General features: G+C 42.6%; 1 protein-coding gene across 1 annotated transcript in view; it reads right to left on the bottom strand.

The window, feature by feature from the left end:
- Positions 1-24,801, bottom strand: part of LOC122539433 (thrombospondin type-1 domain-containing protein 4) — a 155,481-nt gene that overhangs the window by 61,226 nt on the left and 69,454 nt on the right. The window contains exon 2 of the mRNA XM_087980011.1: positions 4,634-4,838. Coding sequence (XP_087836137.1) covers positions 4,634-4,838 — 205 coding nt within the window. The remainder of the gene's footprint in view (positions 1-4,633; positions 4,839-24,801) is intronic.

The raw sequence follows: 24,801 nt of genomic DNA, 5'->3' as shown, positions 1-24,801 counted from the left end.
TTAAAATGTATTGCCCACAACTGTACACAGTGAGTTACCTGTCAAGACAATTCAGTGTGCAAGGGAATCAAAGTCAGAATTGCCCTGACAATGTAAGTTTAAATACACTCCTTTTGTTTTTTTGGGAGACCAGGAAAAGTTTTTAGATCACTCCTGAGAGGACAGAATGAAGGACAGGTTCTATCACAGGAATGACCTGGAGGCTGATCTTGCACACACAGTTGCTGCCCCCTGCAATACATGATATTGTATCCTTACCATACTAACTGGACACTCAAAATCACTGGAAAAGCTGTCCCCAGCTCTAAAATACACCAGCCTCTTTTAGTTTATAGTGTGGAATGAATGAGCTTTGAACTGACACCAAGGCTCACCCTCTGAAAACTGGCCCTCTGTTAAATTGGGACACGGTATAGAAATCTACAAGATATAAAGATTAGAATAATTGTTAAGTCAAGACTGGACCTCAACTGCTCAATAAATTCTCTAGTAATCCATCCATGCAGAAAATCACATTTTGTTTAGCTGCAAAATGGAGCTTGACAGAATGAAGCACTTAAGTGCCATGAATAATATAAATGAAGAAGCAAACATGTTAGCAATTGTGGCAAAAAGAGTGATAAATTACAAACTTACTCAGATCCCAGAGATGTAATAAGGCTATTAAAATGGTAGATTATAATTTTCCAACACATTAGAAATTTATGGCACTTAAGTAAAATATTTTAGCAAGTTAGATGCCTCCTATGGTTTCTGGCAAATGAAATTGGATGACCTAAGTTCCAAGTTATGCACGTTCAATACTCCTTATGGGAGGTACAGATGCTTACAGCTTCCCCTTGATTTTACTCCAACTCAAAAATGTGTATCACAAAACCATTCACGTTATATATTAGTATACTGAAGGTGACTCATCAAGGGATGACATAATAGAGAGGCACCTATCCAAAGAGGAACACAATGACAGACTTTCAAAAGTAATTTAAGTTATTAGAAAAGTCAATTTAGAACTCACAGACTGGTGTACAATTGTACAAATGTAATCTGTCTTTTATTCCTGATTTCATTGTGAATCATTGTATTTAGACAGAGCGGTTAACATGTCGGCTACTGACTGCATACCATGCCCATCATTCAGTGAAAACATGCCAATCCTTTTTGATGAAGGCAATTAATAGCATTATGGCAATCCTTTGAAATCCACAATGTTTAGTGAATGAAACAAGTTAAGTGCAAATTGCACTTTACATTAAAAATTCCACAAGCAAACACTCAGTTTGCCAAGTCATCAGTCCGGAACATACCATATCATTGTTAATTGTTTGAACATAAGATCTTCAAAGATTGTCCTTTGTAAAAACAAAGAACTGTGATCAGAAGTCTGAGCTAAGTCTGTGAACCAAATGAATTTGTGTGTGCTTTGAAACATGTGAATACCAGCAGCCTGCCCCCACAGGCTTGTCAGCATTGGGACAAATGTAAATGATGGGACTGTAGCTGCAGTGATAGGATGCTGAATCACAGCTTTCTTACACTCTGCATAACTATCCAGAATCTGCAATGCACTCCACCAATCTACTGCTCCAACCTTGCCGCCTCACTTCTCATTTTTCTCCTTTGACCAGAGCAGCACATTTCAAGGGTGGCACGGTGGTTAGCACTGCTGCCTCACAGCGCCAGAGACCCGGGTTCAATTCCCGCCTCAGGCGACTCTCTGTGTGGAGTTTGCACATTCTCCCGTGTCTGCGTGGGTTTCCTCCGGGTGCTCCGGTTTCCTCCCACAGTCCAAAAATGTGCAGGTCAGGTGAATTGGCCATACTAAATTACCTGTAGTGTTAGATGTAGGGGAATGGGTCTGGGTGGGTTACACTTCCGCGGGTCGGTGTGGACTTGTTGGACCGAAGGGTCTGTTTCAACACTGTAAGTAATCTAAAGATAAACCTTTCTTTTACTTTCACTCTTTATGCCTGCCCATGCTGCCACTATTGCCACTTACTCTTCCCACCATCTAGAGTTTCTTTCTCTTACTCTAGACAACAGGCTAAACTGCCAGAGATATTTGTACATACCTTCTACAGGCCAGATTCCAAATTCTCTTTCAGAATAAACTGGCACATAAGCAGGAGCTCCTCAGATCCAGATCCATGCTACCATCAACTCATCAACATATCCATCCAGGAAGTGGCAGAGGGAGAGTACAGAATGTGGCATATGAAGTAATGGCAGCTTCTTATGAGTCACTCAGATATCTTCCTCAAACTATTTTTTCACGCAATACCCAATTTACTCAGTACCTCGATTACACAGTGGATGTTTTACAAAGTGCCTGTTCAGACAATGCCCAATTTGCACAGTGCTTGTTTTAAGAAGGATCTATTCTATTTGCCTGTTCTGAAGAAGGGTCACCGGACCCAAAACATTAACTCGGCTTTCTCTTGCAGATGCTGCCAGATGCTGAATTTTTCCACCAATTTCTGATATTGTTTCTGATTTCCAGCATCCATAGTTCTTTCGCTTCTTGTTTTGAACTTGTTTGAAGTCAATAGGTAAGAAAATTGATCACACTACACGTTGCTAATTATTATGAGTTCAATCCCTATGAACATTGTACATTAATTTCATCCCTTTAATAGGTTCATGTTTTGATTTATGTAGTGTCCTATGTAGTGTTTTGTGCAGTCCTTGCATGGGATTTTGTACACTACATTGGTTTTGCTCATGCAGGGTATCGGGTCCTTCGTTCTGGTGAGTTGTTGTCTGAGAGTGGCTGTTGGTTTGTGTGCTGTTATGAGTCCTAGTGGTCGCAGTAATCTGGTTGTCAGTTCGGAAATGCTCTTGATGTATGGTAGTGTGGCTAGTCCTTTGGGTTGTGGCATGTCCTCGTTCCATTGTCTTTCCCTTAGGCATCTGTTGATAAAATTGCGCGGATATCCATTTTTGGCGAATACATTGCATAGGTGTTCTTCTTCCTCTTTTTGCAGTTCTGGTGTACTGCAGTGTGTTGTGGCCCTTTTGAATAGTGTCTTGATGCAACTTCTTTTGTGTGTGTTGGGGTGGTTGCTTTCATAGGATAAACAGGAAGACAGCTAACAATCTGCATCCATGAACACCAACTAGCCACAAAATGACACGACCAGCTATCCTTAGTAGCCACACACACAGATGACAAGCAACATAAATTCGACTGGGACTACACTACTATTATAAGACAAGCCAAACAGAGAACAGCCAGGGAATTCCTAGAGGCATGGCACTCATCCACAGATTCAATTAATAAGCACATTGACCTGGACCCAATATACCGGCCACTGCAACGGACAGCTGGAACTGACAATCGGAAGCGGCAGATTCAAACCACTACAAATGCCGGAGGAAAGATCACAGAAGCGCTTCACAGGAGGCTCCCAAGCACTGAGGATGTCACCTAGACAGGGGACGAAACGTCTGCAACACAAATTCCCAGCTCGGCGAACAGAACCACAAGAACTGTATTGTTCATTTTCCAAACTTTTGCTTACATGTAAGGAGTCACTTTGAATTAGAAATTGTTGGCAGAATGTCATGTTTTCCTGATATGGGTAGCCAACTGGCAAATGCTCTCATTAATGGCACGAGCCTAGAAAATAACCCTCAGGTTCAATGTGGAGGCAGGGAGCAATTTGAAAAATAGCTGCTCAATCGCACAAAAACTGACATTTGGATCAATGACAATTATCTAAAAGTTGACATCAGCGTACTATATAATACATATTTAAAAATGATCTTCTCCTGTCATAATACCCACGTCAGCTAAAAGAGATAGTGCAAAGTGCCCAGAGCAATCAGGTAGTTAAGTCAAAAAATCATGGTGTTAATTTACATTCAGACTTGGATTCCATGGATTCAATTGATTCTGGTTTAATTACTCTAATACTGAAATATTTGGCACCTAACCTAGCAATTTATTTGGACATGTATCCTGCCAAATTCTTAATTTCAGAAAATAGGGGCAAACTTAGAGTTTAAGAAAAATGTTAAGTACCCTGGGCCTAAAATTCCATGCAGGTCTTCACAATTTCCTGTCACAGGGTCTGTGTGTTTCCCCCTTATTAGGGTAAACGTCTGTCCAGCTAGTCTCCAGTGGGAGGAGATAAGGTGAAGTCTTGCTGAATTTCTAAGTCCTAATTGTTTCTCACAATGTCCCATTGTTTCTGTCTAGAAATCCAGCTCAGTGAATTTGTAATAAGTTGGTACCTGAGCACCCTGGAAGGTGACCCGTTAGCTCAGTTGCGAGGCTGCATGGTTGGTTTACATTACAGAGTGATGCCTAATAGTGTGGTTTCAATTCTTGTACCAGATGAGATGATCACAAAGGACTCTCTTTCTCAACCTCTCCCCTCACTTGAGGTATGGTAATCCTCTGGTTAAATCACCACCAATTATCTCTCTCTCGCTAAGGAGAGAGCAGGGCTTCATCTTAACTGCTGGAAAAAGACACCTGTTGTGAGAGCTTTGTGTCTTTTCACAAGAAAACCACTGTAAAGGTAAACATAACTTTTATCCCATATGAGAACAATGTTCTGATTGGTTCGCAAGTGGAGGAGATGTTGCCATGGTGAGGGCCCCAGTTTGTTGACTGATAGTTAGCACTTACCCAGGTAATTTCTGCTTTTCATCGTCTCGGTGACGTTAATTCGTGTAGCTCCTTCGGGAATTTCAAGAATCTTGTGATAGCCTACCGACATGATGGTTTGCTTGAAGATTCCAGATATCACTTTGCACGTGGTGTTGTCACCGCCACAAACACCACATTTGTCCATCACTTTGTTGGAGCCCAGTACCTCATCGCAACCAACTTTCTGTAAAATACAGGAGTGAAGTGAAAACATAATAGAGTCATAGAGATGTACAGCACGGAAACAGATTCTTTGGTCCAACCCGTCCATGCTGACCAGATATCCCAACCAATCTAGTCCCACCTGCCAGCACCCAGCCCATATCCCTCCAAACCCTTCCTATTCATATACCCATCCAAATGCCTCTTAAATGTTGCAATTGTACTCACCTCCATCACTTCCTATTGCAGCTCATTCCATACCCGTACTTTATTTAATAAACAGAGATGACAGAGAACACTTAGGCTGTTGAATTCCTTTCTTCACTGAATTCTACGATTCTCCACCTCAATGTTTGAGAATCGTTTGATGAATTTAGAGTTTTAGCCACAACTCTCCAAAACCAGAAACTATTCTTTGCATGAAATGCCTCTTAATATCAGTCCTAAACTTACTATTTACTAGTTTCTTGTCATTGAGATAGTTGTCGTTTATTGAAATGGTCCTCACGTAGTATTTGATATTTCTCCATGCAGTTCTATGCTGAACTTTTGCTTCTATATTTTACTCAGGTTTTGGTGTTAGGAAGAAAATGCTGGTGTTGAAATTTGATGGGAACAACTTTGAAAAGTGGCATCCTCTGGTTTAACTGTGCCAATGTTAGCTGCACTGTATTTCGGTCAAAGAGCTTTTCAAGGCATTCCAGGCCCCTGCTGGAAATAAGTGCTGACTCCCTGACTAACGCAATTCAAGAGCAGAATTTATACAGTTGCAGCTTATCAGATGAGATGCTAAAATGAGTCCTCTTCATTTAGAAGAAGAACCAGTGCCCTGATAAATATTTGTCATCCAGCAACATGAGAAACAGATTACCTAGTCATTTCAATACTGGAGTCTGCACCATTGTGCTCCATTTCTTATATTACAACAGGTACTGCGTTGCAACATTGCCTCAATGGCTGTGGAATTGTGACAGGTGTAATATAAGTGCACAACATATTTGGGGACACCTGTGATTTACTTTCCAAATGTAGGAGATGGGGAGGTGGTAGAAGGAGGGTGATTCCTATGTTCCTGAACAGGTATTGCACCCAGGTCTGTTAGGTCCTGCTCTTAAGAGAGGAGTTCCTTTACGTTAAGCTCAGCAGCTACAGCCCTTGACTGAAGTGGTTAGTAGTTTCCACAATGTGTTGAGAGAAAGGGAAGGCCACATCCCCTAAGTGTGAGGCCTTGCATCAATCATTCGAAAACATGCAGGTTGCATTGGAGTCGGGTGCATCTCCAGGGTTAATAATCACCTTGTTCTTAGTTCCATCACTAACTCCCAGACTGCTAATGCTCTGGGCTTTTATCAATGGACTGGCCTCTGCAGGAGGGTCACGCAAGCCATCAGGGAAATCGTGACCTTAATAAAATGGTCATAAACAATGTCTTTGCCACTCCTGTTATGAGCTCAGTCACTCTCAGATCATCTTGAAAGAGTCACAAAGCATGGAGAACGGGAGACTGTGAGTGGATGTTGAGATTGTGCATCCAGGTTATTCCACCTCCAGAGCAGATGGATTGTATGTAACTCTGAAATCAGGCAGCAGTAAGATTCTGCTCTCAGCTGAAAGGGCTGCAGACTGAGACCAGTCCATCTTGGTGTGATGCTCACAGCGACTGGGAATAAGCACAAGTTCAAGTGCTTGACTAGACTTATTAGCTGCCATTTTTTAGATCTATTCTTGCTTTTGAAATACACTTTAGAAGAAACATTAGATCAGTTAGGTGTTTGCAAACAACACTCTGTGTTAGAAAGAGCACTGGAGTTGAAATAATTCCAATGGCGATATCATCACAATAAATGATTTTGCACAAATGAATAAAAATCCCATTTCTTGTCAGAAGGAGCGAAAGGTTTTGAAGGTGAAACAATTTGGATGACAGAGAGCATTGATAGTGTCTGTCTAGATGCCCATGAAATCTTTTACTCTAATGGAAAGTCAAGATGGCGGAACTGGCTGCAGCTGCAATGAAGTACAAGAAGCAAAAAGCAACAAACAAAATAAGTACGTTCAACCCTTAACTATCATGTCAGTCAATCTCCTATATCTTGGATTATGAGGCTTCACAGCCATCAACTCTAACACGATCTGTGACTATTGCTGAAGCAAGAAATCTGGTTACAGGCCATCATGACATCTTTGGAGGTGGCCTCAGGAGAACATAAACCACGGAAATTACAGCTTGGCCAGTCAGTGGACTTGAAGGGGGTGAAACAATTTGTATCATTAACTAGTAAAGGTAAGGGCTCCAGAATGAAACTTTGCATGGGGTCCCTGATGACATAGATGGTATGATATCTCGCAACACACTTTTCCTGCACTTCTTTCTGTTTTGAGTGGTGCAGGCCTCTTAAGACACTTGAGAAGGAAGTACAGAGGCAGCAAACCACCGCAGTGGTTCAACATCTAAATGTCCTCAGTGTTGTGCCTCCTGTCCAGATTCTCCAGGAGTGCTGGAGCCAGGAAAATCAATCCTGTAGCCATCCCTTTGTTCATGTACACTTGCTGTTCTGAAGTGTCAGGACGGTGACAGAAACAGGGGCTTGACTAGAAACTTGACTACAATTTTGTCTTTGTACTTCTCTTCTCAATAAGCCTTATTTAAACTTATGCTGTACATCGGAATCTGCATTCTTTTAATGATAATCAAGATAATTATTCGCCACATATGCAATTTCATATGCTCAAGGGAGGTACATGAGTTGGGCGTGCACACTATTGGCAGAAGAAAAAACATGTCAAAATCACAGATGATATGAAATCCTTGTAAAATGTACCAAGACAAACATTTTACTTCCCACTTCTAGAGTGCCATATACCAGTTATAACACCACAATCACTAAGGCCATATTTTGAAGTTAAGAAAGTTATGTTACAACTGTAGTTGGCTCAAAAACAATAGACAAGATTCATCATTAAACATGAGGAACTGTACAAACCATTTTTTCAGTGGAAAATAGCTTTACTGCTGTTGCATAGTTCAGAGGTTTACCTATGATTTACTATTGAAGACTGTATTTTCACAGAGTTTAAAAGCTCCTCTTGCAAAGAATGTTCGGCAAACGCTGAAAGAATATTCCAGGTGCGGCTCCAGTGTCATGTGATTCCTGGCACCCTGACCTGGAAATCCCTGGCAATCCAGTGACTTCTCCTTCCTACTCAGTGTTTGACTTCAGAGCAGCAAATGCTTAAAAAATGCTATTGCCTCCCTGAGGCTTACATGCTCCTCATGGAGAATATCAAAACCTTGATCAGAGTCAAACCCTTCTCAGCAGACCTGAGTAAAATGGAAGCTGCAGTATGGAAGGAGTGCCACATTGTCGGAGGTGTGCCTGTGTGTGTTCGGTTCAGAAATTAAAACGGTTCCCTTCTAAACTCTCAGGTGAACATAAAAAAATCCCATGTCATTTTCCTAAAAGGATTGCAGAAGTCCGTTTTTCCTTCAATCAGGATCAAGGAAAACAAATGAACTGATCATTAACTATTTCTGTAAGTGGGAATGTGTACAAATTAACAGCATATTTCCCTTCACTACAACAGTGGATGCACTTGGAAAGTACTTTATCAACTGGCAAAGTGCTTTGGAACGGTCTGAGGTTGTGTTTATATAGCAGCATTTACAAGTCCTTTCTTCATTGTTGGCGTTTTTGACAAGTATGCAAATGAATGGGATCATTGATGTAAACCTTACACTTGGCATTGAGACTCTGTGGTATTTAGCTATGCCACTCACAGAGACAAAGGTTGCTCAGTACTACCTCCACTTTAACGCCAATTTTGGCAAGCTAGACTTGGCACCATTCTGCGCGAAGTGTCTGAGTACAAGGGACAGAGTTGCACAGAGAGGAGAGGTAGTGGCGAGTACAGCGTTGCTTGCTGGCCCAGGTTCTGACTGCGTAGATTGACATGATATGGTATTGTGCAGCTGGAGCAGCTGTTGGGTCCAGAGCTGTGCATTGCAACTGATTGTTATTGCCCACAAGTGTAGAGACAGGAAAGCAGCTGTTAATGCCGACACCACATGTGCAGACTCTTACTGAAGCTATCTCCTCTTTATTTCGAGTGATTTTCAGAACTCTCACTGCACAAGAGCCTAGAATACAGCAAACCACAAGAAAGTAGAACTAAGGATAAGGAAATAAGTTACCGATAAGCACATTAGTCTGGAAGTCATCTCTGCTGTTTTAGCGGGTGTTAACTCATTTATTTTAAACAGGTTAACACCTCATTTTAAAGCAACCATCAGGAATTCCATTCACCCAACACTGGGTTGACTGCACTCTTGATGTAACCCAAAGCCTTTTCATTGTCTGGAGACCAATATTGTTCATAAATCTATTCGAGTATTTTATTTTATTTTACAGAAATTTATGATTCTCTGGGTCATTTCTGCTTTGTATCAACACAGTGATGTTAATTATCGTAGCTTTGGTTCTGAATATTCGGCTGTTTGCCACATTTCTCTGAATGCACTCAGCAGGTCAGGCCACATTTATGGAGACAGAAACAGCCCTGTTTATTCTTGGCTGCGCGCTTTGGGACCCTGACATTTGGACCAAATGGAGGTCTTCGATTAGATTAGATACCCTACAGTGTGGAAACAGGCCCTTCGGCCCAACAAGTCCACACCGATCCTCCGAAGAGTAACCCACACAGACCCATTTCCCTCTGACTAATGCACCTAACACTGTGGGCAATTTAACATGGCCAATTCACCTGGCTTGCACATCTTTAGACTGTGGGAGGAAACCGGAGCACCCGGAGGAAACCCACGCAGACACTGGGAGAATGTGCAAACTCCACACAGTCAGTCGCCCAAGGCTGGGATCGAACCTGGGACCCTGGTGCTGTGAGGCAGCAGTGCTAACCACTGAGCCACCGTGCCACCCAAAGTGTGTGAGTGCACATTTGATTCATGAAATATTTTATGCTGTTTCAACATTACTAATGGACATTAGTTAAGCTTTCACAGAATCCATACATGTGGAAACAGGCTCTTCAACCCAACAAGTCCACATCAACCCTCCAAAGAATAACCTACCCTATATTTATCCCTAACAAATGCACCTAACCCACACATCCCTGAATACTATGCACAATTTAGCAGAGCCAAATTTTAGATGTCTTCACCTACACTTCTGTACAGGAGGACCAGAGAGGGCATCCTAATTAGCTGCCTCTATGCTCACTGCTCCATTAAGGATTGTAGACGAGCTGACCACTTTGTGAGACGCTACTTTTCAGACTGTGTATGATCCTGAGCTTTTTGGTCTCCACTCATTTTAGTTCTCCTCCTGACTTCTCCACCGTAATGGGCCTCCTGTCGTGTTCTAATGAAGCTCAATGCAAGCTCAAGGAACAGTAGCTCATCTTCCAACTTTGCAGGTTGCAAGACCCCCCATCTCCCCACTCACCCCAGACTCAACAAGGAGCTCAACAATTTCAGACTGTGATCTCAATCCACATTTTGTTCTCTTTCACTTTGTTTGTTTTGTTTTCCCTGATTTATTCCTTTCGTCTGCTCTTGGACAATGGCTTCCACTATTCTGCCACTCACACCACCTCTTGTCTCATTTTGTGTTTCATTATCTGTCCCATTACCACTCCCTTTGACCCTGCAATTTACGTTATTCAATTGTAAGGAGAACCAAATCTAAATGAAGCTTAATTCAGTTTTTTTAAATGTTTGAAATACTTGCCAGGGTGACAAGGAAAGGAATGTAACATCTGGTTGGGGAGTCAGTGATGAGGGGTCACTTATTTAAAATCATTAGGAGAAAGTGAGGGCTGTAGATGCTTGAGATCAGAATCGAGAGTGGGGTGCTGGAAAAGCCCTTCCTGATGAAGGGCTCTTGCCTGAAACGTTGATTCTCCTGCTCCTCGGATGCTGCCTGACCTGCTGTGTCTTTCCAGCAAGCCACTCTCAACTATTTAAAATCATCACAAGGACTGAAGGAAGCTTGAGAACAAATATCTTCATGTTGAACCATACTATGACCCAGGGAATAGGTGAGGCAGTAACTATTGCATTTCTCTTACAAAACAATTATGTCAACATTTAAAGCAGAGGAAAACACCAGGCTTTGGGGAGACAGTGTAACAGTGGGATTGGGTTGAGATTGCTCTAGCATAGACAAAATCAGCTTAGTGTATGCACAGTAAAGCAACATGATTTACAAAGAGACATATGGGTAGGTTTATACACTCAGGCAGATAGACACCCAAATATGTACATAGGTAGACAGAAACACCCTAACATACACTCAGGGACATAGACATACACACACAGGTGTGTATATTATATACATATATATATAGCCCATACACATATATATATTATGTACATATACATAGACCACACACGCATGCACACACACACCCACACATTTCTGTTTGATATTGTGATATTTGGTTACCAATGGAGTATGAATCATGTCTGAATTTCCTTAGTTGGGTAAACCCTACACAGCTGACTTTACACAGAACAAGAATCAGAGTGTCTTCCAAATGATTTTGAAACATTCTTTGCTGGTTATTAAGGTTCTGGGGATTTGATGCTTGTTCATATTAATATTTTCTACCATATGCACATTAGTTTTGTATCAAACTACCATTAGTAACTTATCATCTATTGTCTCACCGCTCCTCCCTTCCCAGCAATCATCTATCTATATTGCTAAGTGAGTGAGGATTCCAGATTAATTAATTAACTAAATCCCTCAATTTGAGGACTTTAATCTGGCCCTCAGCCATCAGTTACGCTCTGCAGGAGTGACAGCTCTGATTCCACTTACTGCAGCAACACCTGAGGTGGGAACCTATTTAAATGGGACAGAAGCACTCAAAATAGTACACAAGAGGTTTTACTGAAGGCTTTGTAGATAGTCAAGGTATTCAACAAATGAGTGTTTGCAGCCACATTGAACCTCCTATTAGGCTGTTCAGTTGGTGAATTAAGACACTTGACATCATTAACAATGGGCACCTGGCGGAAGTGGGTACTGCAGATGTTGGAGATTAGAGTCAAGATTAGAGTGGTGCTGGAAAAGCACAGCAGGTCAGGCAGCATCCAAGGTGCAGGAAAATCGAAGTTTTAGGCAAAAGCCCTGGGTCTGGTCTTAACATCCAAGAAAAATAGATGGCCTTCATTTAATAGAACATAGTCAGGCTAACTACTGGCTTGTGAGCTGGGTCATGGAAAGGAGCTGGAGTTCAGACCTACTCCTCGCCATCTGATTTTCCTGATATTTTTCAGTTGAATTGGAGTAACAGCACAAAATTCAGTCTCTAACTAATCTTTTCTTAAAAGGAAAATAAATATCTAGAGAAAAAGAATCCCCAGATAATCCATCAGTGAATGACACTGCTCCATTTAAGTTTTGTTGCTCCAGGTGAATGTATCTGTGAGTTATTTTACAACGAGCAATGCTTGAGGTGAGTTGGAACTTGTAAGTTTTATATGAAGCTGCATTTGCCCAGCATGGTCACTGCTTTTGAACTCAAATTTCTTACAGCGCCAGGCAAATTTCAGTGTAAGGAACACTTCCAGAATAGAGTACACTTTCCTGAAAAAACATCCTGTAATTGTGGAAAAACAACCCCATAAACAACTGGAGGGCCGTGTACAAGAACAGTTCACTGTCACATGACAAAACCTTTCCTTTGACAAGCATTGGGAAGGCTAGCCAGTTTTATAAAAATAGGATGTGGAACCAGGTGCAGAATTTATGGGTGTTGTCAAGTATTAATCACAATTCTTAGGAACTGGAAACCCAACCAAAACTCAAAGGGAGTCTGAACAGAAACAATTTTTTGAAAGCTCCATTTCCTAGACTTGCCAGAACTTTAAATTCTAACTTACAAACTAAAGTATTTAGCATCTTTAGTAAGTCATAATGCCAAGGGTGATTTAAAACCAGCTAATGATCAGTATCTCCTACAAGCTCATTTGATCAAATGTAGTAAATTGTACCTGAATTTCCTAATAAAAGCCTCCATCACAGATCCTCATTTCCTTGTCTTAACGCTGAACATTTTGATGCCAGGCTGGAGGACATATTGCACACACTTTCAGGAATGGTGTCTTCACAGGTTTGTAGAGAATGCTGAATTTTAGGAAGCTGAAAAATATCCCAAAATTTATGGATTTGCACAAAGTCCAAGATGGTGGTGGAATAGGACTGTTGAGCTGGAGCTCACCTGCTGCATCCATTTCTTTTCTTTTTTTTTTCTCTTTTTGCATTTTTTTCTTTTCTTCTTCTTACCTCCCATCCTTTGGCGACATTGACGATGTCCAGGGTGATGCCAGCGCAGACTCCCACCCTCATCGCAGACTCCAGGCCTCCTCGCAGATTCCTGGCCTCATTGCAGACTCCAGGCCTCATCGCAGACTCCTGGCCTCATCGCAGATTCCAGGCCTTATGCCTCATCGCAGACTCCCACCCTCATCGCAGACTCCAGGCCTCATCACAGACTCTAGGCCTCATCATAGACTCCTGGCTTCATCACAGACTCCTGGCCTCATCACAGATCCTATCCCCAGCCTCATCACAGACTCCAGGCCTTATCACAGACTCATGTAAACCTGTTGGACTATAATCTGGTGTTGTGTGATTTTTAACCATCTGCACAAAACATGTTTTGCTGGGTTAGTTGCATTAGTTGTCTGCATTAATTGCTCTATTCCTCAGAGGAAACTAAAAGAAGGTATACTGGCATTGCAGACAGTCCAGAGAAGGTTCACTCAACTGATATCAAGTATAAAGGGATTGTCTTATGAGGAGAGGTTGAGTAGGTTGGGCTTATACGCATTGTAATTTTTAAGAATGAGAGGTGAAACACATAAAGAATCTTAGGGGACTTGATAGAGTAGACACTGAAAAGATGTTCTCCCTTGTGGGACAGTCTAGGATCAGAGGACATAATGTCAGCTTCTGCCATGCCACTTCAGGATTTTAAATTCAATTGCATTAATAAAATATCCAAATGACAATGACAGCATCTGTAAGGGTGACCATGAAACTACCAGATTGCTGTAAATCCAAACTAATTTCACTTAATCAAAAATCACACAACAATGGGATATAGTCCAACAGGCTTACTTGAAACCACTAGCTTTTGGAGCCCCAATCCCTTTTCAGGCAGTCAGGAAGGAGCTGGGCTCTGAAAGCTTGTATTTCCAAATAAACCGGTTGGACTATAACCTGGTGTCATGTGATTTTTGACTTTGTCCACCCCAGTCCAACACCAGAACCTCCACATCATAATTTCATTTAGAGAACGACATGTGCCAAAAGATTTGGCTTATAAGTGGCTCCAGAGACACAGCACAGAGGTTGGCTCCTGACTGTTCTCTGAAATGGCCTAGCGAGGCATTCAGTTGTATTCGAGTAGGCAGCTCACCACCAGCTGCAGCCTGGGCCAGGGTTAAATACTGACCTTAGCAGAGACCAAGTATGTCCAAGTGGAAAAGGAAGGATTGAGCATCGATTTTGGTGTTAAGAAGTTCACCCATTTCCTTTACGGCAGGTACTTTGTACTGCCGACAGACCACAGGCTGCTAACCTTTGTTTTTGTAGATGGGAATACCGTCAATGGTGGCAGCATGCCTGCTGAAATGGGCCCCGGCTCTGTCAGCCTACCTGAATGAAATCAAACACCAACCGTCAGAGAAATGCAGCAATGCAGATGCTTTGTCGCTGTTACCAGGAAATAAGTATGTTCTTGACTTGAAACTGAAAATCATGTACTTTTCCCAGGAAGCTAAGATACTGGTGTCAGCAAACCGGATCCAAACGCTACCCAGAATGGCTCTGTCTCAAGCTGAGTGGTGGGCTTGGTCCTGAGAGGGAGCACTTATCATAGAAACTGCCCAGAATCACACCCTGGCCTGTGCAGGAGGTGGGAGTTGTCCCTGTCAACTTGCTACAGGGAAATGAGAGTTATTTACCTCCCTGGTCAAGAGGAAAGGTGCTGGAACAATTGCACCAAGGGCACCTCAGTGTGGTGCGAATGACAGGAAGAGCCAGGAGCTGCCTTTGGTGCTGAGTGTGGACTTCTAGACTGAGGAGAAGGCGGGATCGTGTGAAGCCTGCACATGAGTAAGAAAGGTGCCACCATTATCATCCCTCCATCCATGGGAATGGCCACAGCAGCAGATTCATGTCGAATTCGCAGGACCAGTGTGGGACAAATGTTACTAGTGGTCACAGATACCCACCCCAAATGGCCTGAGGTGGTGGTCATGAAATCGGTATCAGTGGGAACAACAGTAGACTGGTTGGATAAAGTATTTACCAGGTTTGGGAACCCCGAACACGTTGAGAGTGACAATGGTCCACAGTTTGTAGCACAAGAGTTCAAGGAGTACCTGAAAAATCACAGACATGTGAGATGGGCCCTGTATCACCCTGTGGCAAAAATGCCAGGCAGAGGTATTTGTACAAACCTTGAAGGAGACCTTAAAGACCTCACAAGGGGAGGCGTCGCTAGGATGGAGACTCGACAAGTTCCTCAGCGCATTCAGGAACACATCACACACAGATGACCCAATGTTCGACAGCGTCTTTAACGTTCAACACCAGCTGAAAACCATGTTTGGCTGTGGCCGGAAGAGACCAGAGAGATGGTACAGAGAAATCAAGAATGTCAGATTGTCAGAAGGTCAGGAACCTCACTGTTGAGAATATTCCAAAGAGAAGAAACTGTGTGGCCCAGAATTATGCATCTGGGGAAAAATGGATCTCAGTGGTGGTTGTGGGTCAAACAGAACCATTGTCATAAATGATACAGACAAGGGGTGAACTGGTCTGGAAGAGACATACGGACCAGCTGGTGACTAAACCTCACTAATGGCAGGTAGTCACAGAGTACTGAGCCAGTTCCAATGGGACTATGGATGTCGACAGAACTTTTGTGTCTTTGAGGAGAAAGTGAGGTCTGCAGATGCTAGAGATCAGAGTTGAGATTGTGTTGCTGGAAAAGTACAGCAGGTCAGGCAGCATCTGAGGAGCAGGAAAATTGACGCTTCAGGAATGATGAAGGGCTCTGGCCCAAAATGTTGATTTCCCCGCTCCTCGGATGCTGCCTGACCAGTTGTGCTTTTCCAGCAACACACTCTCGACTTGTGTCTTTGACCCAGGTAGGCCATAACCAGGGAGGAGACAACAGCAGTGTCACAGGGTAACAACAGCCAATCAGAGAGCTTCTAAGAGCCTGGAAAGCAACATGAGAAATGGTTCCTGAGACAAGGAGACACTTTTCTAGGAGTCACTATTCTCCCTAAGAGACTAATTGTGTCAATGTAGACGACAGAAATGTTTTTCTCTCCATGTTTAGTTTTAGTATTCCGGACAATGTATGTACGTTAGCTACAATGTTTATTTAATAGTTGTAATTGTTGGATGTGTATTTATTGATAAGGGGAGTATTGAAATAAAGGACGAAGGGTATTATGCATGTAGTTTCCTTTTAAGAGTGTGGGTCAGGTGACCCAGAGGCAGGAGCTGAAGGCCTGGGCAGTCTAAGATCGAGAGTGGAGCTGAGAGGGCACACAATAAAGTATTCACTATTCCGGTTTACCGTCTCATCCACCTCATGTTCTCTTTCTGTTTCTCGTGAACCACGAATACAATAACCATCGCCTGCTCACAGGGCAGTTAGGGCCAGGGAAATAAATACTAGTCTTATCAGAGCTCAGAGCCTTGGACAGGAGCCATGGGAACTCTGCTCTGCTCCTGGCCTGGACTCCAGCCCCCAGCATGAGGCTTGGTTACTAGGCCCTGACATGCTGCTTTAATGGGGTCGAGAGTGTGGGGCTGGAAAAACACAGCAGATCAGGCAGCATCCGAGGAGCAGGAGAATCGATGTTTTGGGCAGGAGCCCTTCATCAGGAAGCTAATGCTTGAAACGTCGATTCTCCTGCTCCTCGGATGCTGCCTGACCTGCTGTGCTTTTCCAGCACAACACTCTCAATTCTGATCTCCAGCATCTGCAGTCCTCACTTTCTCCTATACCACTGTAACGTGCAATCCCTTCCTCCACCCTGTCCTGGGCGCTGTCAGTATTCCACACATTGTGTGAGTGATCTGTTTTAAAAAAAATCTCTGAATCCAATAAGGCCAGATCTGGTCTTTACCTGATCTGAGGGTTACGGATTAAATTTCTGGTCCACAAGGGTGTCTACCAGGCAGGAAAACAGAGTTGATGCTTAAACTCCAAAATGCCTAACTGCTGCTCCTTATGTCCTTACAGGGGGTTTTCAGTTATAAATTTTCTCCAGGCTTGCTGAGCAAGTTCCACATTTTCCATGGACCTTTATTTATCATGTTCAAAATTTTTGCAACTCCAATGTGTTTTTGGTTAGAACATTGTTTTTTTTTCTCTTTCTTGAAAGACCTACAGGCGTTTTCTTCCATTGCAAATCAGCCACCGCTTCTCCCTGATGTGCGACTTTCAAAAAAATAAATGATTGCACCAGTCTAGACCCATGTGGAAACGGCTCACACCTGTTTGGATTCGAGTCCAGACGCCACTGTTTGAAATGTGAAAGTTTGCAGTGTCTGGATACATGTTAACATCAGCTCTGCAAGGAAACACCTACACATGCTTGCTGAGATTACACAGAATTCCAATTCACCTCACCCCCACCCCCCCCCCCGAAACTTTGAGTCCACTGGAATGTGGCGCATCCTTGCAACTTTAATCTCAATTAAAACTATTGTCAAGTTCCAATGGAAAATTATGATTTATGAACTGTAAGCCTCTTTGAATAATTGTAACACCTCCTCTCAAAGACTGAAGGCAGGAATCTTACCAATATTGCAGGGCTGTCCAAAATGGGCTTGGGAGCCCAAATGGGATCATGAACTGATCTCTTGTGGTTCCAAGTTACGAGGCAACAATGGCCGTTACTGAGCTCTGACTGAGCTGTGCTCTTGCTCAAACAGGCCCCTGCACTTACTAGGCCCGTCTCCATAGTAACGGGCCCCAACCCATTCTCATGGTCCCTCGACCTTCTCTCACAGGCTCATATTCACACTCATAGGTCCCCTATCCTATCCTTCCTGCCCTCAAAGAACTTCTATCCTCTCTCACAGGCCCCTACTCGCTCACACAGATCTCCTATCCTCTCCCACAGGGCCTTATTCACACTCATGGTCTCCTATCCTCTCTCATACCTGCTCTCACAGACCTCCTATTCTCTTCCACTGACCCCTACTTGCTTGCACAGACCCCTACCTGCACACACACAACCCTCCTATCTCTCTCACAGGCACCTACCCCTTCTCTTTGGCCCCCGACACTCTCTTATAGTTATTGCTGATGAGGGGTCAAGCCTTGAGATAGGTTAACAGTGGGGAAAGGTTTGGGAAGCACTGTGCTATTGTGTTAAACGTGCTGGCAATGGCAGGGAACTGGTAGAGCAGGCCATACTTAATTGTACAACTAGACTATCTTCTTTGAATTAGGATGGACATCAACAGCATTCCCACAGGGGCTGATCCTTTTATTGCTGCTGCCAGGAGATCCAGTGTCATGGCAGTCCATCTCCACAGCACTTGGCACAAATAGGGTGAAGGCAGCAATTTTTAAAGGGATACCACTTTTGGTTAAAGGGGAAGTAGTTTGTGTGAGTATTACTCCTCTCATAGGGTCACAAATCTGTAGAATTCAGAACTCCAGAGTGTGGTGGATGCTGGGCCTTTGAGCAAATTTAGGAAGGAGCCAGATTTTTAGTTAGTAATGAGCTAGCTGATTATGGAGAGCGAATGGAAGGTGGATTCGAGGCCTACATGAGATCAGCAATGATTGTATTGAATGGTGGATCAGGCTAAAGGGGCTGAATTGTCTACCTGCTCCTTGTTGTTATGAGGTGGCACAGAGAAAGAAATAACTACAGCAACATTACAATGTGTTTTCACCTACCACCAATAATGTATAAAGTTGTCTCTTTGGTTAAGAGGGAGGGATGTAGCCTGCTTGGTCAGTCGGACATGTTAGCCCAAAGGAAGGCTATCCTATCACAGAGAACTATTTACTGCATAGGTAGAGGTGTTTGATCAGTAAATGTAGTCTCCAAGGTCCATAGGTCACCAAAAGCGGTTCATCCAGACTTTTTAAAAATATACATAGAATCATAGAGTCCCCACAGTGCAGATAGAGGCCATTCAATCCGTCGAGTCTGCACTAACACTCCGAAGAGCATCCCACCCCAACCCACCCCCCAACCCTATCCCCATAACTAGGAATGGGGGACGGGGAGGTGCGAAACTGGTGTACCCATTGAAAACCCATACAGATATGGGGAAACACCAAACAGACAATCACCCGAGGCTGGAATCAAACCTGAGTCCCTGGTGCTGTGAGGCAGTAGCGCTGATCACAGAGCTGTCCTATACCTGTGTATACCTTACCATCAACGGGATCCAAGATGTAATGACACACCTCCAGAGCAGATGGGATTCGAACCTGGGTCTTGTGGCTAGAAGTAGGAAGTCTACCACTACATTATGATATCCCTTCCATCCGAACATTATCACAGTGCTGCCTGTGAGATTGATTATGTCGTGTGCAAATTGGCTGCTGCATTTCTAATGTCCAGCATTACATGAATGACAATGTTCCAAATGTATTTAATTGGCTGGAAAGTGCTTTATGATGTTCAGAAACCACAAAAAATACTGCATAAGTGCAATTTCTTTTTAGTGACGAGATTTCAAAATACATATCTCTCTTTGAAAAGGTATATTGGCAGAGAATCACTTTGGAAAGTTTTGAAGTCATGCAAGTTATTAAATATTTGCAAGTTCTTTCCTCCTTCTGGTTCAGCGTGAATGAAGCAATATTATGTCAGTAACAGGAGAAAGGAGATCTCATGTCCAGTCGATCAACCTTCACTGAAACCAAGAGGGGCAGAATTTTCTGCTGTTCCCCCATGTCCAGGGAATGGGGTGGTAGGTGAGTATGGTGGGGGTAGGTGCCATAGCATTTTGGGGGAGTGGGGAGCAGTGGAGGGGTAAGGGCAAGGCATCAATCCTGTCTTTATGTTTCCATTGGCTTTGCTGAACTTGACAAGGGCTTAGCTGATCTGGTATACTCCCAAGCCTCATAGAAGGTGAAGCACAGACTGTTTGAAAACAAAACTAAGACCTTTAGATTGATATTTGAGGGATGAATCTATAATTTATAATTAAATCTGTTCAAGATGCAGCCTATCAAATTATTAGTTTTAATGTTATATATTGAGCTAATAGTTTCAATAGTTACAATCCAATCTTTACACCCTTCAGTGTAAATTTATCTACTCGACATAATTTCATATAGTTCTGCATTAATATCTGCCTGATATTCCTTAGCTCATCCACTTAGTTTGCCCATATCTCTGAGTGTTATCTGAAAGTCAACGGTCATCTGAAATACTGGAAATATTTTGTTTATTATCATCAATCACCATCTTGTTAATACTCCAACAATTATGAAATAATGAATGGTTTTAAAGCCTGTAGTGTGAATGTTTGCTGGGTGACTCTTAGAAATCCAAGCTTTTTGTATCTGCTGTACATTCTTTGGGTGTAGTTTTGGTTAATAATTTCAGCATAATCTGTTGCTTCTAAAATCTTAAGATAATATAACAAAGCCTTAAAATAGAAGTGCACCTGAAAGTTCCTTTCTCTTTATGTAGAATATGTTACCAAAAGGTGAATGGTGCCCAAAAATAGGTGTGGTCCCTTTGGTCATTGTCTGAAATGTGGGTATCATGTAATCCTCATGCTGCAGCTGGTGCTAATTACAATTCACCAATGGCATCTGCAGGGGGCCCAAGTTGATAAATTCCTAGCATTGCAAAAAGCTAGTCTGCATTGCTTAAAGTCAGCCTAAACCTCTTAAAGTGATGTGTACTGTTACTGGGGGTCATGCAGGAAGTGAGTCCAACTGCCTCTTGGGAATGCGCTTGCTCCAAGTTACTTCAAGGTCGTACAGAAGGCTTTGATGGAGGAGAAAATACAAAGGTGGAGAGAGCTTCTGCTGCTTTCTCAATGGCAACATCTTCACCAATTAGAATCGCCAAGCAATCCATACCCGTTTCTCTTGCTGTATAAGTTATTCTGTTGGTTTGAATTTGGCATTCTTGCATTTGTCCTGATGGATGCAAAGCAAAAGCTTTGGAGACAGCAATAAAGTATTACAATATCAAAGTGAAAGATATTGTAAACTGAGGTCCTAACTTCTAATTTTGTGAAATAGGATTTCTTTCTTATCCATTACTGGCAAGCTTCCAAAATATTATGACGATATTTCTAAACTAATTCTGACAAACTTGCAATGAAGACTAGCCAAACAGGTCATGGAAAACATCAAAATGAAATTGTGTAGTTCAGTGATAGTTCTTAATCACAACAACCATTCATATAGCCATGCTGCACAAGCAACTTTCAGTTACATAGACGATTGACTGCCTTGTTTCCAGACCTTCCGATAGTGCAACTAGCGACCTCGGAACTTTGCCCGGCTTTTCAAAACAATATTTAGGATAAGGGCTGCAGAACTTATTTTTAAGTGTTTGAAGTGTATCATTAGCTGAAATTTTACATTATCGATGAATGTCTGATCGAGAGTTTAACTGAGGCCACTCATTGTTCTGCAGAGTGAGTTTATTTTTTCCAAAACGTAGACTGTAACATGCCCAGGTTTGGACATATTTGACATCTTAAGAAGAAAACTATCAAAATAATCCATCTGCATTCCTCTGTTGCTCAGGGACTGAGAACAGGCCAAAGAATATTGAAATTACAATACAGCGCGACTGCCAAACTGAAAAGAAATCTTAAGTTTCTTGCTGGTCATTTCTAAGATTGGTTTTACAAAAAACCCATTTTAGGTTTCAAAACATCATATTCCACCCTTCATTTTATGAGTTCCATATTAAAGAAATAACACAGCTCTCAGCTGCCAATTGGCTGACATCTCCAACATGTTAAAATATACCATATACGTATACTTTTATAATAATACAATTTGCACACTTGATGTGTAAATCAGGATGACAGATTATTCAAAATGAAGGAATCATCTGTTTATCTCTGCATGTATTAAATGGGTAAAGAAAATAGCATGACCCTACAGTTATGTATTAAATAGTAATCGTGGGAGTTGACATTTAAAATGAAGAATAATGTCAAAATTCTGAAATAACCCATTGTTCAGATTCTAACCTTGATTAGACTATAATCGCCAGTCTTGAGATGTGGGCATCAATTCAGTTATTAAGAAATTTAGGTTCTACTTTCAGTCACTTTTCAGACCTTTCTGCCATATTGCTTTGACAATCTTGTAAGAAAAAGGGAATTATTTTAACATAGTGACTTATCTGGGTCTCTCAAAGTGCTTCACACCCATTGAATTACTTTTGACATGTAATCTCTGTTACTATGTAGGGAATCGCCAGTAACTGCACTTCAGTCTTCAGTATATGGCCAGCAATTGCACTTTGGTCTTCAGTGTCCAAAGTTTTCACTTTACTGGATTTAAAGTATAATAATCCTTTGTAAATTTGGGAGGGAATCTTACCCTGAAAATAGAAACGCCAACTGATTTTCAGCAAGTAAACTTTCTGGGCAGTGATCGGAGGTAGGGTCAGACAGGGAGAGCTGAGAGGGAAGGCAAGGTAGCAAAGACAAAAGAGCTAACCATCTGCACACTTGGCTACAGTTTAGTTTTTATCCTTTCCCATAATAAACCAGCCACAAAGAATCAAAATTCAAGTCTAACATAGCAACAAGTGGAAAGGTTAAAAAAGATAGCCATGCAAATAAGACACTTGCCTGGCAGCAAAAATGTGGGTGTTGTTGGTGTCTAGAGGTCCTTTAGGAGGTTGAGGGATGACTTTACAGAGGTTTACAAAATCATGAGGAGCATAGATAAAGGTCTTTTTCCCTCGGGTGGGTGAGTTCAAAACTGGGGGGCATATTTTTATGGTGAGAGGAGAAAGAGTTAAAAGGGGCCTGAGGGGCAACTTTTTCACACAGAGGGGTGCTTCATATGTGCAATGAACTGCCAGAGGAAGTGTTAGATGCAGGTACAGTTACAAAAGACATTTGGATTGGTTGATGAATAGGAACGTTTTAGAGGAATATGGGCTAAACACAGGCAAGCGGGACAAGGTTAATTCAGGAAACTTGGTCGGCATGGACTGATTGGACTGAAGGGTCTGTTTGTGTACTGAATGACTCTATGATGGTGGAAATAAAGCCAGAAAATGCTCAGCAAGTCAGGAACATAGAACATAGAATGGTACAGCACAGGAACAGACCCTTCGGCCCATGATATTGTGCTGAACATGACATCAAATTAAACTAATCGCTTCTGCCTGCCCTTGTTCCGTATCCCTCCATATCTTGCAAATTCACGTGCTTATCTAAAAGCCCCTTAAAAGCCCTATCATATCTGCCTCTACCACCATCCCTGTTAGCGTAGTCCAGACATCTACCACTCTCTATTTAAAAGATTTACCCCTCACATCTCCTTTAAATCCCCCTGAAGGCAGCTGAATGCACAGTTTGTGGCTGAGGGTTGACAATAATTTGGAGGGGGGTAGCTGAGTGGGTGGGGAGGTGAGAACTAGAGCAGGTGAGCTTTGAAAATCGAGGCCCCAGGTGACATGTCAGTGTTCTGTTTCTCTCGAACACTCTGCTGTTTTCAAAGGGATGGTGCTGGGATGTGGGAACTGGCTTGCCTCCTTTTATCTTTCCTTTAAGCCCTTGAGGAGCTTGTTAATATACAAGAAAGGGCCAGAGAGCGATCTTCAAAGCAAGCAGCCTGTTGCAGGTTAGTGCAGAGCTATTGGGTTCAATGTGGGTGGACAATGAGATAAATACTCTCTCAGCATATATTTTGCCACTCAGGCGGTTTGTGTGAGATTGGGGGTAGCACCTTCAAGTTGTCCATTTGTCCATTTCCATGGGGGATAAAGCTGGTCATCCTTAGATGTCCTCGTTCCTCCTCTTACAAGGCAGCAGCAGAACCTGCACGGCCATTGTCTGCCTTTGCTTCCTGGGTTGTACAGGCTGTTCACCTCTCCTGGCAGAGTTAGATACCAGGAGTTGGATGCTCACACCTGGCCCCATTGTATTTGAAGATGCAACACTGGGTCAAGCCAAGGAAATGACTGGGGCAACAGGTTCCATTGAAAATGAAGCCTGTTAATTTTTGTTTCTCTTTCCGAAGACATCGCCCAAGCTGCTGAGTGATTTCCGGCATGTTTTATCTTCCATTTTAACTTCTGCTTCTCAGCAGGTTCAAAGAGTAATCGCTTTTAAACGAGTGATGTCCTTCTGCAAGTCTTCAGGTCAGGCTCCAGGGATGCAGCGACAGTTTCTATCAGAATGGGAGAGTTGTAGTGAATTTCCCAGACAATGAAGGTATTAAGGAAAGGATTCGGAGCAGGAGAGTCCAAGATCTTTAAATCTTTTCAAAACCTTGCCTGTGGTGCCAGGAGGAATGGGAACATTCCTTTGGACTATGTAAGAAAGTTTTAGTCCCTCCTGAAGCTCTCTTTGTGAACCATTTGTCTTGCTCCTGGTGATTGTCCCAGTCTTTGTCCTGGAAAATTTTCATGCTCATCCCATTATGCTTCCCCTTCAGTGTACAGAGTTTAGCACTTGCCCCCCCCCCCCCCCCCCCCCGTCATTTGACTCAATTCCTGGTTCCAACAACTCTTGGAAAACAATGGTCAGTATCTCTGCTGTCTTCTTCTGAACCTACATTCATCCAGCCATTGACTTTACTTTTCATTTTCTATTCTGAAATGAACGGTCGAAGAATTTGCTGGGATATATACAGGCATTTAGTACCCTGCTTCATTAGACCTAACCAGGTCCAGCCCTGAACACTTTGCCATAATACAATCCACAGACCAACTAAAGAATCAGGCAGGATGTAAT

The sequence above is a fragment of the Chiloscyllium plagiosum genome, unplaced genomic scaffold (assembly GCF_037043375.1).
Source record: "Chiloscyllium plagiosum isolate Xiang-an unplaced genomic scaffold, Cpla_swu_hap1 HiC_scaffold_36, whole genome shotgun sequence".
NCBI lineage: Eukaryota > Metazoa > Chordata > Chondrichthyes > Orectolobiformes > Hemiscylliidae > Chiloscyllium > Chiloscyllium plagiosum.
The sequence above is the reverse complement of the archived record's forward strand: the minus strand, read 5'-3'. Positions and strand labels throughout refer to the sequence as shown.